The sequence below is a fragment of the Meriones unguiculatus genome, chromosome 15, assembly GCF_030254825.1.
Source record: "Meriones unguiculatus strain TT.TT164.6M chromosome 15, Bangor_MerUng_6.1, whole genome shotgun sequence".
NCBI classification, from domain to species: Eukaryota; Metazoa; Chordata; class Mammalia; order Rodentia; family Muridae; genus Meriones; species Meriones unguiculatus.
Genome location: NC_083362.1, coordinates 15,412,446 through 15,427,803, shown reverse-complemented (window position 1 = coordinate 15,427,803; position 15,358 = coordinate 15,412,446). Strand labels below are relative to the sequence as shown.

At 39.0% G+C, this 15,358-nt stretch overlaps 1 protein-coding gene across 4 annotated transcripts in view; it reads right to left on the bottom strand.

Moving 5' to 3' along the window:
- Positions 1-15,358, bottom strand: part of Ankrd12 (ankyrin repeat domain 12) — a 106,412-nt gene that overhangs the window by 44,555 nt on the left and 46,499 nt on the right. For all 4 annotated transcript variants that reach the window (XM_060368247.1, XM_060368249.1, XM_060368248.1 and 1 more), the window contains 3 exons: positions 13,314-13,514; positions 10,564-10,706; positions 6,444-6,591 (listed from right to left, as the gene is read on the bottom strand). In XM_060368247.1, coding sequence (XP_060224230.1) covers positions 6,444-6,591; positions 10,564-10,706; positions 13,314-13,514 — 492 coding nt within the window. The remainder of the gene's footprint in view (positions 1-6,443; positions 6,592-10,563; positions 10,707-13,313; positions 13,515-15,358) is intronic.

Here is a 15,358-nt window from a genome sequence, read left to right as displayed (position 1 = left end):
CATGCATGCGTGCATACACACAAGTCATGTCGATAAAATGGCTCAACCACTAAGAGTGCTTACCGCCAAGCCTGATGATTTGAGTCAAGCTCTAGAACCCACATGGCGGCAGAGAACCTACTTCTGCAAGCTGCCCTCTGACCTCCATATTCATGCCATGGCACACATGCCTTGTTCCCCCACTACACATACTGAATTAATCAATATCTAAAACTTAGCTTATCAGCATTTTACATGTATCATTTATTTTACTGAATTTTATGTAAAATTCTTCTAGAGAAGAAATCACCCATGAAAACCATGCTCCAGGTTTGTTGTTGTTGTTTTGGTTTCTTTGGCTTTTCAAGACAGGGTTTCTTTGTGTAACCTTGGCTGTCCTGGACTCTTTGTAGACCAGGCTGGCCTGGAACTCACAGAGCTCCACCTACCTCTACCTCCACAACTGCTGGGATTATAGGCGTGTGCCACCATGCCCGGCCATGCTTCAGTTTATCAGTGTTGCTGATTTTCTATAAAGTTTGATAAGCCACTCAAGGCACATTTTTTTTTTTTCGGGGGTGGGCGGGAATCTCCCTTTTCTTTTCCATACAATGAATCTGTTCAAGAACAAGATGTACTTAGATAGCTATGACCCTGAATTTGCTGATTGGACACTCTTGTTGTAGCTGGGTCCTGAGCACTGAAGACGGACAAGTTGTTGCCTTTTGCAAGTGAGAATGTGTTCTTTCATCAGAAACATAAGGCATTTTTATTCTCTCTTCATGTAACGGTGGTGATTGCTCATGTTCAATGCAGGTATATTAACTCAGGGTTACCAGCATGCTCATCTTTCCACGTATTTTACCTGAATTGTTTTCTAATACAGTTTCCCAATTTTAGTATTCCTACAGATTAATCAAGGATGATTTTTACTGTTTACTTAACTAAAAAAAGTAAACTGTTTCTAGAATTATCCAATTAGCACACACTAATATCTAAAATTATCATTATAAACCATGGATTTAAATATATATGGTGAGTTCTCAAGCTTTTCAAATAATATCTTATTAGACAGGACATTATGACATCATTGGCCAGTAGAAACTGCTTCAAACTGTCTCTTAAGGTCTTTTAACAAGACCTTTGATAACTTCCTTAAATCTGAAGGAAGACTTTCCAAACTCATATACATGCTTCCAACAGGGAATGATCTTCCTCTCAGAAATTCTTAGTATTTCTGTTGTGGGAAATATTTTAGGATCACATGGAGCTAGAAATTATTGCTAATGTCTTACTTGTTGCTTCTAGGGCTTTTAATAGAGCAAGGACACTTACGGGTATTGTGTGAGTGTCTGTGAGAGTGCAGGTGCCTGTGGACGGCAAAGGTGTCAGACCTGCCCTGTGGACGGCAGAGGTGTCAGACCTGCCCTGTGGACAGAGTCACGGGTGTTCTGAGCCACTTGACATGGGTGCAGGAGCAGAATGTGCTCTACCACCTTTCTCTCACCCTGTATTGGTAGGTATTTTAAACTTTCTTTAAAAATAATTACAAACTCAAAAAGTTAAAAAAATTGAAATTACTAAATACTATGTATCTTTTAACCAGGAACCAGATTTGCCTATTATTGTTTTATAGCCCTGCTTCACACATGCTTTTTTTTACCCATCCATCCATCTACCTTTCTAAAAACATTTACTATTTTTATCTCATGTACATTGGTTTTGCCTGCATGTATGTCTGTGTGAGGCTGTCAGATCCCCTGGAACTGGAGTTACAGTGTTGTGAGCTCCCATGTGGTGGTGAGACTTGAACCCACGTCCTTGGAAAGTATACATCAGAGTAATTTCAGACACTAGAAACCTATATTAATATATAATTCAGTGAGTATTTTGTAAAAATATGTCTCAAAATTAAAAACTCAGGCTTGAGAAATGGCTTAGCCATTACACGTTCATACTATCCTTGCAGAAGACTCAAGTTTGGTTCCCAGCAGCCATGTTGGGCACCTCACAACTGCCCATAGCTGCGAGGGATCAGATCTCCCTTTTAGCACTGAGTCATGTGCACACCCCACCACCCACATATACCTACATCATCATAAATAAAGTTTCTGAAAAACAAATGTTCTCCTTACATGACAGTGTGGCCACCAACGTCTCTATTTTACACTGATTACTAATTACTTGTTAAACTAACTAATGATGGTCCTCATATTCATTTCCCCTTCAGTAGAGGTTCTAGCCTAGAACAGGTTCTGCCCTTTAATTAGTTCTTTAAAGTTCTAAAATAGTTCTGCTATTTTTTCTGGCCTCTTAACACCTTAAAAATGTATTTATTTTTAATTCTGTCTGTGTGCCTCTGAGCGAGTGCAGTGCCCTCAGAAGCCAGGAAAGGGCACCAGATCTCCTGGGACTAGTGTTACAGACTGTTGGGAGCTGTCAGGTGGGTGCTGGGAATTGAACCTGGTTCTTCTGCAGGAGTAGCTGGTGCTGCTGAGCCATCTCTCCAGCCCCATACACTGTCAATTCTTACACTTTCTTTTTTTTCCTTTTTTATTTTTATTAATTACACTTTATTCACTTTGTATACCCCCATAAGCCCCTCCCTCCTCCCGTCGCAGTCTTACCCTCCCTTCCCCTTCTTCACAAATGTCCCTCCCCAAGTCCACTGAAATTCTTACACTTTCATGGCATGAAATGAGCTTTATTTTAAGAGACAGAACATTCTTTATGACAAATAAGTGCAGATGGAAACTGAACTGTAATGCTCTACACTTCCCACATCTGGAGACACACACTATTCTTTCTCCTTACCCTGATGATGTTCATTTGGGTCAGCCAGTCAAAGTATCATTTTACTGATCCGATGTGTTACTGATTTGACTCCCCACCATTTATGGCTATACAGGCGTAGGCAATTCTCAAAACTCAAAGATTGAGAGACTTCAGAATTATCTATTTTCCTATACAGTTATTACCAGGAGAAATCACAAGCTGATATCAAACTCCATTTAATGAAATGCAAGCTCAAGTATTTAGGGATGTCAGCAACTGAACTCTCAAAATATAAGATGTACTCTGGATACTGTCGTGCACACCTTTAAACCCAGCACCTGGGAGGCCCAGGCCAGACAGATATCTGAGTTTGATGTCAGTCAGGTCTTGACAGTTCCTGGCCTGTCAAGGCTAGAAGTGATGGATGATAATATGACAATATAAAAGGAATACAGTGAATGGTAACAAATGAAAAATACAGTTGATGGGTACGGGCATGTACTATATATATAATTCTTTGAAAATGAATACATTTGAGTATTTTTCCTAATAAAATGTTGAGACTTTGGGGGTTAAAGATGTATTCTCAATTGTCAGGTGCTTGCTTGATGTCATTAGGCCTGGGGGCTTGATGCTCAGCACAACCAGGTTGGTGGCATATGCCTCTAGTCACAATATGTGGGAGGCAGAGGGAAGAGGATGACAAGTTCAAGACCAGTTTTGACTACATAGTGAGTTTGAGGTCTGCCTGTTTTTTTCCTGCTACAAGAAATTATGTCCAAAAAGAAAAAAAAAAAAAAGAAAATTTTAAAATCATACTTTAAGAGAACAGCTTACAATGAAGACAAGTAAGACAAGTAATGGGTGGTAAAAACCCCTACCAAGGTTTTCAAGTATTGTCCACCTACTACTGCCAATGGAAAACAGGAAACCTTTAGGTGATTAACAGGTGATTCTGGTGATGATAAGCATCAATGTGGACATGGGCTGGAGGTGTGGTTCAGTTACACTGATTGTCTTGGGTATGTAAGGTCTTAAGCTCAATTTCTAGCCCTGCAAAGAAGAATGAAGGGTTTCTTTTCTCTTGATGTTTTGACTGTGAGCCTTTAATGGCTGGCTCATCTCACCAACACTTCTTTAAAAAAAAAAAAAGTTGGTTGGGGAGATGGCTCGGTGGTTAAGAGCATTGTTTGCTCTTCTAAAGGACCTGGGTTCGATTCCCAGCACCCACATGGCAGCTCACAACTGTCTATAACTCTAGTTCCAAGGGATCTGACACCTTCACAACAATGTACATAAAATAAAGTAAAATTTAAAAGAAAAAGTTACTATGCTTAAAAAATGTTTATGTACATGTACTTGGTTTTGTAACTGCCACAGAGCATGCACAGAAGTCAGAGAACAACTTTTTTTTGGTGGGGGGTAGGGTTTAAGACAGGGTTTCTCTGTGTAGTCTTGGCTGTCTCGGACTCACTTTGTAGACCAGGCTGGCACCTGCCTTTGTTTCCCTGAGTACTAGGATTACGGGTGTGTGCCACTGCACCTGGTCACTGTGTGCTTTTTAAAAATATACTTTGAAATTAAAAGTTATCGTATACCATACACCTGAAAAGAGTCATTTACATTATTCTATGTACATGACTTTCATCTGAATGTATTTAAGCATACTGTGTGGGCGCCTGGTGCCCATGGAAGCCATACTAAGGTGATGGCTCTCCTGGAACCAGAGTTATAGATGGTTGGAAATAGCATGTGGATGCTGGGTACAGAATCTGGGGTCTCTCTAAGGGCAGCTAGTGCTCTTACTGATGGGCCATTCCTCCAGCCCCATAACGTACTCTTTTTGAATTTATTATACCTAATTTAGTTCATCTCTTCTTCATAAATGTTTTAGTTTTTTTTCTTTTTTTTCTTTTTTCTTTTTTATTTTTTTTATCAGTTACATTAATGTTTTAGTTTTGTTTGATGTTTAAATTACACTTTTCTTTGTAAGCATAATAATCTCTTGTATAATCAACTGATGATTTTACAAGTCACTTAGAAATTGCTACATAGTCAGTGGTCCCTGCTGGTCTTTATTCCACGGCTCCTTTATTATTTTATCCATGATCTGGATAAAATTCTTAACCAATGGAGTACATTTATATCTACCTTTGTCCATGGTAATCAATTCCATTCTTTTGGTTGGCCTTCCACATGAAAGGTAATTAACCGTTACATAAAATAAAAGGTAAAACTTTTTCTTAACTATTTTCAAACTTTCTGTAAATGGATAAAAGTAAGTTCACTCTGGTATTTAATCCCCTGTATATAATTTAGTATAAAAGCCACATGTCTACTGACTTTTAGGAATTGAAACCACTTGTCATATTTTTTTTCTCTTATTCAGTTTTGCCTGAAATACAATGAATTCTTCCAATTTGAACCCAGAAAACTTTCTTTAACTTGGGAAAGTGTTTTCTATTTTTTTAAAACTCTTTTTTTTTCCCCCCCAGAGCTGAGGACCGAACCCAGGGCCTTGCGCTTGCTAGGCAAGTGCTCCACCACTGAGCTAAATCCCCAACCCCTTTTTAAAACTCTTAAGTATGTGAAATATTTTCTAACAAATTCTTTTGAGGGCTGGGGATTAGTTAGGTGATAATGTGCTTAACTAACGCACAGTGTTCTAGGTCCTGTACCCAGCTCAGAATAACTATTTGGATTGCTCTTTTTTTTTTTTTTTTTTTTTTTTGCTCTTTTTAAAAAATTAACACACCTTTAATCACAGCAGTGAGGAGGCAAAGGCAGGCAGGTCTTTATAAGTTTGAGGACAGCCTGGTCTACAGAGTGAGTTCCAGAAAAGCCACAGCTGTTACACAGAGAAACTGTCTCTGCTGGATGGCTGGATGGATAGATACAAATTATATTTGTAGCCAGACATGGTGGTACAGCTTTTAATACTAACACCGAGAAGATGGAGATAAGCAGATCTCTGAGTTTAAGGCCAGCCAAAAATAAAAAGTAAAACAATTTCAAACCAACAAACCAACAGGGGCACAGGAGAAGAAGAGAGAGGGAGGGTGGGATGGGGAAGGGATAGGGGAGGGGGCTAAGCTAGGATACAAAGTGAATAAACTGCAATTAATAAAAATAAAATAAAAAATTTAAAACTTATTTATTAGGATTCAATCACCCAATTAAAAAAAAAACATAAAACTATAAAGACTTATTAATGCCAAGGAAGGACATGAAATGTATTGCTAATAGCTACATAATAGCAAATAGAAAAGAAAAATAACAACAGCAATGTTGACAGGAATGCACGGCAAGAGGTTCTCAGATACACTAAATGCAATAAAAGATTAGTTAAGCAACTTACATAGAGTTATAATAGAAACTGGGTAATTGTACTATGACTGCATTCACACAAGCTACATACAGCACACAAAGGTTAGTAACTATGCCACTCACAACTAGCTAGATAAGCATTAAATAAACACTCATTTTCTGTATTACACACCAATACAAACTGCTCCATAAAATACCATGTCAAATAACTGAATATATAATATCTGAAACTGTAGCTGGGCTTGGTGGTTTATGCCTGTAATCGCAGTACTCAGTAGGATGGGGCAGGAGGTTTGCAAGTTTGCTGCTGGCCTGGGCTAAATAGCAAAACTCTGTCTCAAAACAACAAGACAGAGACAAACCTGTGTAACTTTCATCATCACCAGACAGAGGCACCTCTCTCTTCAGCAGCAACTCCAGCTCCTCTGTCTCTGCCATGTCCACTGGACGCTCTCCATGTTTATTAGCTTGAAATGGATTCCCACCATGACGAAGCAACAGTTTCACTATCTGCAACATTAAACAGCAGGAAGATATAGTCCTTTATTTAGCCTCTTGTATATTGTTTTCAAAGTTAAGCAGATAGTAAGTAGCTAGAAACAAAACAACTTTTGTCCATTTAGATATACTGGGATAGATATATGGTCCCCAAACACTTCAAAGATCTGCAGAATACGACATTTAAAAATATGACATTTTAAAAATAAAGGGATTTTCACCCAAAGGTACATCAGCTCTTGGCAGCACCCCCATTCTCCTCCTCTAAAGATGAGGCACACTGAAGAAACCTCTGCCTTGAGTTTGCTTCAAATGTGGCAATGATGGCCACTGGGCAAAACACGTCTCTTACCTTGACTGCTGGTACCATGCTGCCCAAACTATGGACAAGCAAGATACTGGGAGTTAACTGTCCAACTCTGCCGACACAAGGTAGGCCAGTCCTTCAAAATTACTGCTTCACAGATAAGTTTGTGAAAAATTCTGGGCCTGACAGCCAAAGACTGGACACTCTACTAATACAGAGGAACCTTGGGTAACTGTCCAGGTAACAATCAGTCTCTGTCACTTCTTAGATTTGGAAGCTGCTTGCTCTGCACTTCCTGTTTTCTCAGGTAATATTTATCCTTCTCAGATATATGATGGGGTTGAAGACTAGATAGTTACAGTCTTACAGTTTTCCTTGTTATAAGATGTGAAAATAAAATCCACAAAAAAGATTTATAAAAAAGTTTACAAAGACATAAAAGCTTAAATTGTTTAGAATGTAAGAACTGTTTTATAGTCTAAAAAGATGTTTTTAGGTTGATAAATGCAAGTTATGATAAGAAATTGATTTAGGGGGCTGGAAAGATGGCTCAGAGGTTAAGAAAACTGGCTGTTCTTCCAAAGGTCATGAGTTCAATTCCCTGCAATCACATGGTGGCTCATAGCCATCTATAGTGAGATCTGGTGCCCTCTTCTGGCCAGCAGGCACACATGCAGGCAGAATGCCATACAAATAATAAATAAATAAATAAATCTAAAAAAAAAAAAAAAGGAAGTGATTTAGGTACAGAACTTTGGAGTCACTCAAATAGGAAAGATAGTGGAGTATTTTCTCCAAGGTTGCAAATACAGATGGATTAGACTTTGTAAATATAACTCTTACCTGGTATTTCTCATAATTGTTATTATTGTATATAGTTTATATCATATTATTATATATAGTTTATTGATGTTAGAGAAAAAGCCATTTATCAGACTAAAAGGAGAAAATTTGGGGTTCAATGTGTGAAGATGTGTCTGTATACTCAGTTGTTAATTCTGTACCGACAGAGTTTATGGCTCATCACGGGCCTCAAATAGTATAAACATACATCTTCCCTCACCTGCCCAAAGCAATCTACACTGTTTGGCTTTCCTAAAGACCTGACAACTGAAGGCTAAGCAGGAAGGGCATGACATGAGAAGGAACAGACATACCAGGGCAAAGAGAGAGGCAAAGAGCTTGCCACAGAGGGATGGTGGGCTAGAATAGTCGGGATGAAGTGGCTGAGTGTCTCCCCAGCTAAGGCCTAAGTTTTTAAATACTAATAGGTCTCTGTGTCTCTATTTAACACTAGTATGTCCAAGAAGCCCCATTATGCTAACACTCTAACAGTTAATTGCATTAACTTAAATTTTCTTAAAACATAACAGGCAACAAATGAGGTGAGGAAAAATTATAAGCCAAAAAAAAAAAAAAAATAGATACCTAAAACAAAAGTAGGAGAAAGGCATCATAAAGATACATAAATAAAGTATAATACACTTGTGAACGGCAGGTCAGACAGGCTACTGGAAAGGTATGTCAATATCCTCCAACCCTCGCCACTTAAAATATGTTCATACACCTGCTCTCTTTCAACTTCCCCCTCCTTAGGAATGTTTTAGAGATTTCTTGAAGACATCGTGACTTATTGAATGGAAAAAAAAAAATGTTTTCTTAGCTTTAGTTCAAAGAACATGGTATAGATATATAGGAGTAACAGCTTTTAGTAGCTTTTATTTTACTCCTTTTAAGTACAAATAGAAGTACAAGAAGAAAACAGTACTCAACTTCTTAAATTGTGAAGGCTGGAAAGATGGTTCTGTGGTTAAGAGATCTTACTGCTCTTATAGAGGACCTGGGTTCCGTTCCCAGCACTTACAGGGTATCTTATAACCACCTGTAACTGGGCACCCTCTTCTGTCTCTGCAGGTTCCTGCACACACATAGTGGCAATTAACTCATGCAGGCTCACACTCATGTAAATTAAACATAAATGTACATGTATTTTAAAGCTCTTAGTCTTGAGCAGAGTCTTCGAAGGACTGCAAACATTACTGAGTGCTTAAAGCATATGAGCTCAAACAGCAACTTTCGGAAATGCTGTGCAGCTACGGCACACAGAAATTTAGGGCCGGGCAGTGGTGGTGCACGCCGTTAACCCACCCTGGGAAGGCAGAGGGAGGCGGGTCTCTGTGAACTGGAGACCATGTGAGTCCCAGGCTGTTACATAGAACCCTTGTTTCAAAAACAAAAAGGAAAAAAAAAAGCAAAAGAAAACATAGACAGACAGACAGAAAGTTAGGGTCACAGAAATATGTTCTACTCACAAAGCAAAATTCCACCCAACATTACAATGTCTTTCATGAGGAAAAAATGAGAAAATATCTTACAGAAAGTATGAATGAAGAAAACAGCACTTTTTTCATCTAAAAAGGTATTTTGGTCTGTGTGAAGTACAATACAGAGGAGCTTTTAGTTTTCCTCCCTGATGTTTCAATAACATTTCAGTTTCAGGGTGTGCTTGACTATACAGTGTCTTCTTTTCCTTAATAACATGCCCTTATAAAAGATATAATCTTAGGGCTAGAGAGATGGCTCAGCAGTTAAAGGTACTTGCTTCTCTTGCAGAGAATCTGGGTTTGGTTCCCTGCACCCACAGGACAGCTAACAACCATTTGAAAATCCATTTCCAGGGTTCCAATGCTCTCTTCTGGCACTGCATACACATGCTATACAGACAGACAAACATACAGGCAAAATACTTACACACTTTTTTTTTGGAGATAGAATTTCTCTTTGTGGTCCTAGAACTCACTCTCTAGACCAGGCTGACCTCGAGAACCACCTGCCTCTGCCTCCTGAAAGCTGGGATTAAAGGCATGTGCCACCATGCCTGGTTTATACACATTTCTTTTTTTCTTTTTCTTTCTTTTTTTTTTTAAAGAATAAAAAGAAAACTTAAAAAAAAGATCTGATGCCCTCTTCTGGCATGCAGGAGTACATGCGGATAGAGCACTCATGTACATTAAAAAAAAAAAAAAAAGATTATTAAAACATATCTAAAAAGAAAGATCATAGTAAGGCCAAGCAAAAGTGAACTCATCTTTTCCTTCCCCACTTCTGTCAGTCACAACACTTTTACAAAGATAAGCAGCATAGCTCTAAGACTCTCCTGTCCCTGTATTCTGACCATACATTTATTTATCTGACAGATGGAAGTCTTGTAGTAAAATGCTTGCCAAATTCTTTAACCTATCATTAATTAACTCATGTATTTTATTTATTTTTGGGAGGGTTTTTTTTGTTTGTTTGTTTTGTTTTGTTTTTGGGACAGTCTGTCTGTATAGCATTGGCTGGCCTGGATTTCTCTATGTACCTGGATTTCACTATGCAGACCAGGATGACTTCAAGCTTAAAGAGATCTACCTGTGTCTGCCCGTCAAAGGCTAAGAGTAAAAGTGTATACCAAAATGCCTGGTTGTACATAGTTTATTTTATGAAAAAAAACAATGCTAAATCAAATTAAGTAAAATTTAGAAGTCAGAAAATAGAGGAAAACAAAACAAAACAAAACAAAGAAGAGATGTCAAGCATGAATGAAATACAAGATCAGACCACTAAGAAGTTGCTACATTACTCCCGTGACTGTGTTTTGTAAAAATATGTGTTGGTGACTTTTTTACTGTACTCACATCTCTGTGCCCGCTGCTGGCAGAATCGTGGAGGGGGGTGTCATCATCTAACCCTTGTGTGTTAACATCTGCTCCAGCTGCTATGAGTATTTTAGCAACATCATAATACCCAACATTGCAAGCTTCATGCAAAGGTGTCCAACCTACAGTGAGAACAAGAATTTAATCTGAGTTCAAGATATATGCTTCCTACATTCGTTATCTACATAGAACATTAATTCCAAGTCAGATATCACACAGAAAGAAAAGGGAAAGAAGAAGGAACTATTTAAAACACCAATCTTGCAAAAGGTTCACTTTAGGAAATGGAAGATTTAGTAAAACTAAATTATTAGTTAAAATATTAAATTTATTCAATATTAATTTGGTTTAATTCATAATTACATCAAGTACAAAAATATAGAAAAGGAGGCAAAATAAAAATAACCTTGGTTAAGAAACAGTTAAAAAACCTGTTCAGAGCTTAAGAGCACTGTCTGCTCTTCCAGAGATCCTTAGTTCAATTCCCAGCAACCACATGGTAGCTTACAACCACCTATAATGAGATCTGGTGCCCTCTTCTGGTGTGCAGATGTACATGCAGACAGAACACTATATACATAATTAATAAATAAATTTAAAAAACCTTTATGTTTTATGTCTTTTACTGTCTTGATATAATCTTTTGTAAACTTAATAATGGTTTTATGAAAAACAGATTTGTACTTTTGTTTTTATAATTAAACACGTGCTCACAAATGAATTCTTAGAAAGCATTAAAAAACACAAATAGCAATGTTTAAATTTTCACGTAATTCTTACGGCTTCCTCCATATACATAAAACAAGGATGGATATTTAATTCGTCCTCTGAAATGGCGTTTCCTTTTAGTGTTTTGTTTGCCAAGAACATACTATCTTTTGATTCTTTCCAGATGCCATCTCCCTTGGCAGCCCAGTCCAGCTTTAATCATCTCAGGATCTCTCTTGAGTCTCAGGTACCTACTACCACACCTGGGCAGCCCACAGCTGAATTGACTGATAAACTGTTATTCATTTTTATAAGCTCCTATCCTGGGAAACTGGATTACTGCTAGTTTTTTTGTTTTGTTTTTTTTGTATTACGAGACAGGGTTTCTCTGTGTAGCCTTGGCCGTCCTGGACTCACTCTGTAAACCAGGGTGGCCTTCAACTCACAGAGATCCACTTGGTTTTGCCTGAGTGTTGGGATTAAAGGAGTGTGTCACCATGCCCAGTTTGTTTTAATTCTGAAAACAATGTTTCAACATTCTCCCTTACTCTATTTTTATACATTTCTCAGATTAATATTTTTAAATGTCTGTAAATGTGCACTCTTCAGGTAAACAGTAAAGTGTGCTTTAGGTAGCCAATAAAAAGTATCATTCCCCTAGAATGGATCAGTGTCTTCCTCTCCTTTTCTTGCTTTCCCTCCTCCCCCTTCTCCCTCCCTCACTTCCTATCTCCTCACTTAGAGAGATCCTCCTGCCTCTATCTCCAAAGTACTGGAATTACAGATGTGATAATACCCAATTCTAATACAGACATGAAGAAAAGGACTGTTTCCTATACTTCTTTGCTGTTGAGAGAGTGTCCGACTTTGAATTCTCAGTGAAGCCAAAACTGGCCTCAAATTTGCAATTTTCCTGCCTTGGACTCTAAAATTACTGAAATGATATGTCACTTTGCCTGGTTTTCACATATTGTTGGATATAGAAACTGATGGTTGCATGATTTTTTGATAGGTAAGCTGCCATTATTTAAAATAATAAATATTATCACCACCTTTAACATAGCAATTTAAATTCTACTAAAACGTTTCAGAACTGTGAACAAATGGAAGAGTGCTCATACAGTATGGTTTAAGACAAGCCAGCATTGGTGGTACATGTCTTCAATCTCAGCACTCGGGAAGCTAAGCCAAGTGTATCTCTATCAGCTTGAGGCCATCCTGGCCTACATAGCACATTCAAGAACAGCCATGGCTACACAGAGAAACCCTGTCTCAAACATAACAAAACAAACAGAAATAACAAGAAAGGCTACATTTTAAAACATGAAGATAGAATGACACATCTGCCAAACATTACAGGTAAGTTGCAGAATTATAAACACAGAAAGAATAACTTCACTAATAAAAAGCCTATGCATAATTATGTAAGTGTTCATTGTTACATTTGCTCATAAAAATGAGCTGAAAGGATAATTTCCCAGGTTGTTAAAATTTTTATAGAAGAGAAGAAGTGTAGGGGAAAGCAAGAAGAGCAAAGTATGTGAAATACATCTGACTGAAGCCGAAGGCAGAGAAGTGTGACATGTGCAGGTAAGAAGTGTCTACATGCTTCTTACATGCTTCTTACATGTTTCTTACATGCTTTGACTGCCTGCATTCTCAGAAGCAGTAGAGTAATGCTACCTGGGTAACCAAAGCACACCAAGGCCTTTGAGAATGCTCAGCAGGGTAAGGTACCTGCAGGCAAGTCTGGAGACCTGAGGGCAGTGCCTGGAACCCACATAAAGGTGGAAGGAGAAAATGGACACCACAGGGTCGTCCTCTGACTTCTGCCTGCCTGCTGTGGCATACACCACACTTTCCCAAACACACTAATGATTACTACTGTCTTACAGTCCTCAACATAAACATGCTTGAAACAACTATGTATGGGTTAGCCACGTTAAAATATTATGCGCTTTCTGAAAGTGCAGCCAGGGCGTTTCGGTCTCTCTCCTGGCTGTCGGTGCCCTGGGTCTCACCTGCGAAGTCCTTCACATTCACATCTGCTCCCAAACTTATTAGCTCTTTGACTTGCTTTACATCTCCTCGAATAGCCGCCATGTGTAAAGGAGTTTCGCCACGCTCATTTCTTTTATTAATCTTATCTTTTTGTCGAGATGAAGAACTGGGAGTCTTCTTCTGAGCCGGCGTTGCCTGTGATGGATGACTTGGTGTGGAATCTGTAGGAAAGAAGACAGTTCAGAAAAGTTCCAAATCACCTGTGAACCACATCAACTACAAGCATGGCACGGCGGTCCTGCGGTGCAGTAGTGGCACACACAGCCTGGCAGCGCCAACTGCTCTCTAACAGGACGTACGACTTGCTCAACAGGAAGGAAACCATGTCTGGTGTGAAACCTGGCTAACCAATTAATGATAATGAAATTATGATTACGGGGGAGAATCTACAACCACTAACTTACCAAACCGGCAGAATCCCTAACGACTGTCTATAAACTTCTGTCCTATGCCAACAGGTGAGTGTAGTTTCTACCCCTTCTAAAGGAAACTTGTCTTTGCAACAGACCACTACAGAAAACCACGACCAATCAAAATGCGGAGCTGGGGAGCTCACTATACCTAAGGTCTAGGAAGCACTGAGGAAGAGGGAGCAGAACGATTCTAAGAGTCAGAGGATCAGGGACTTTGCTGTGAGACTGTGTTTTCTGGTAACATCAGAAGCTCTACCTTAAAAGTCTCATCAACATGACTGGCAGACCGGGAGCTAAACAAGGTCACCAACAAACACGCCCAACTGGATGGAGATCAGCCTACAGAGGTCTCAACACAAACAACTACAGGCAACCCAGTAAAGCGGGGAGCGGGGGAGGTGGCCCTCCTCAGGAAAGAGCTCACCAACTAGTTGTTCAGTGCCAGAGTAAGCCTGGAAAAGATACATACAAGTAACCGTATAAACCCAACAGGTATATTTGGGAACACACATATGCACGCAATTTAACAACTGCTGAAGAAAGAGGCCATGAATTTGAAGAACTGCAGGGAGAGGCCTGTGGGAGGGTTTGGAGGGAGGAAAGGGAAGGGAAGGGAGAACTGTAATTAAAGTACAATTTCAAAGCAACAACAACAAAAGGCTACAACGGGAAAAGAAGAAAAGCTCTAAATGATTTTGTATGTTTAAAGAGCTCTAAATGATAATGCAACAGTTTCTTAGAACACAGGGAATAGCTTCCTAACCTAACAGTCTAAAAATTGCCAGGTAGCAGTGGTGCACACCTTTAACCCAAGCACTTGGGAGGCAGAGACAGGTGGATCTCCAAGTTCGAGGCCAGCCTGAGCTACATAGTGAGATCAGGACAGCCACAGCCACACAAAGAAACAAAATAAAAATTTGAGCTGGAAATGTTGGTAACATCACACAAATAGAAATCTTTCTTTAGGATTACCATATAACACAAGCCAATATAAAAGATGTTTTTCCTTTCTGTCAATTCATAAAGTTGGTTTAAAATGATAATGGAGTATGGAATATGTGTTTCCTCAATGAATAATTTGATGAATTAAAATATTTTGGGGGCATGTTGTAGTATTTTATTAAAACTCAGATGAAAATACATTGAAGGCTGACATTCACTGCACTGACAAAAAGCCCTGGAGTTCTCTTCTGATAATATTCAGAAATCCAACTCAGAGATTATTGTACTATGATACCAAGTCACAGAAACAAAGGCAGTTGAAAAAGACCTGTCAACATCATGCTTTGCTGAGATCCACATCTTCTTTTAACACTTTATTTTAAAGTGTGTGTGTCGGTGTGTGTGTTGGCGTCAGACCTCTCGTGCTGGAGTTACAGGTGGTTGTGAGCCATCTAATCCTCTACAAGTGCAGTGTGTGCTCTCAGTTGAACCATCTCTCCAGGCCAATTCACATGTTTTTATTCTTTTGTTTTGTTTGGTTTTGAGACAGGCTTTCTTTTGTAGCCTTGGCTATCCTGCATTCACTTTCTAGACCAGGCTGGCCTCGAACTCACAGAGCTCTGCCTGCCTCTGCCTCCCCGAGTGCTGGG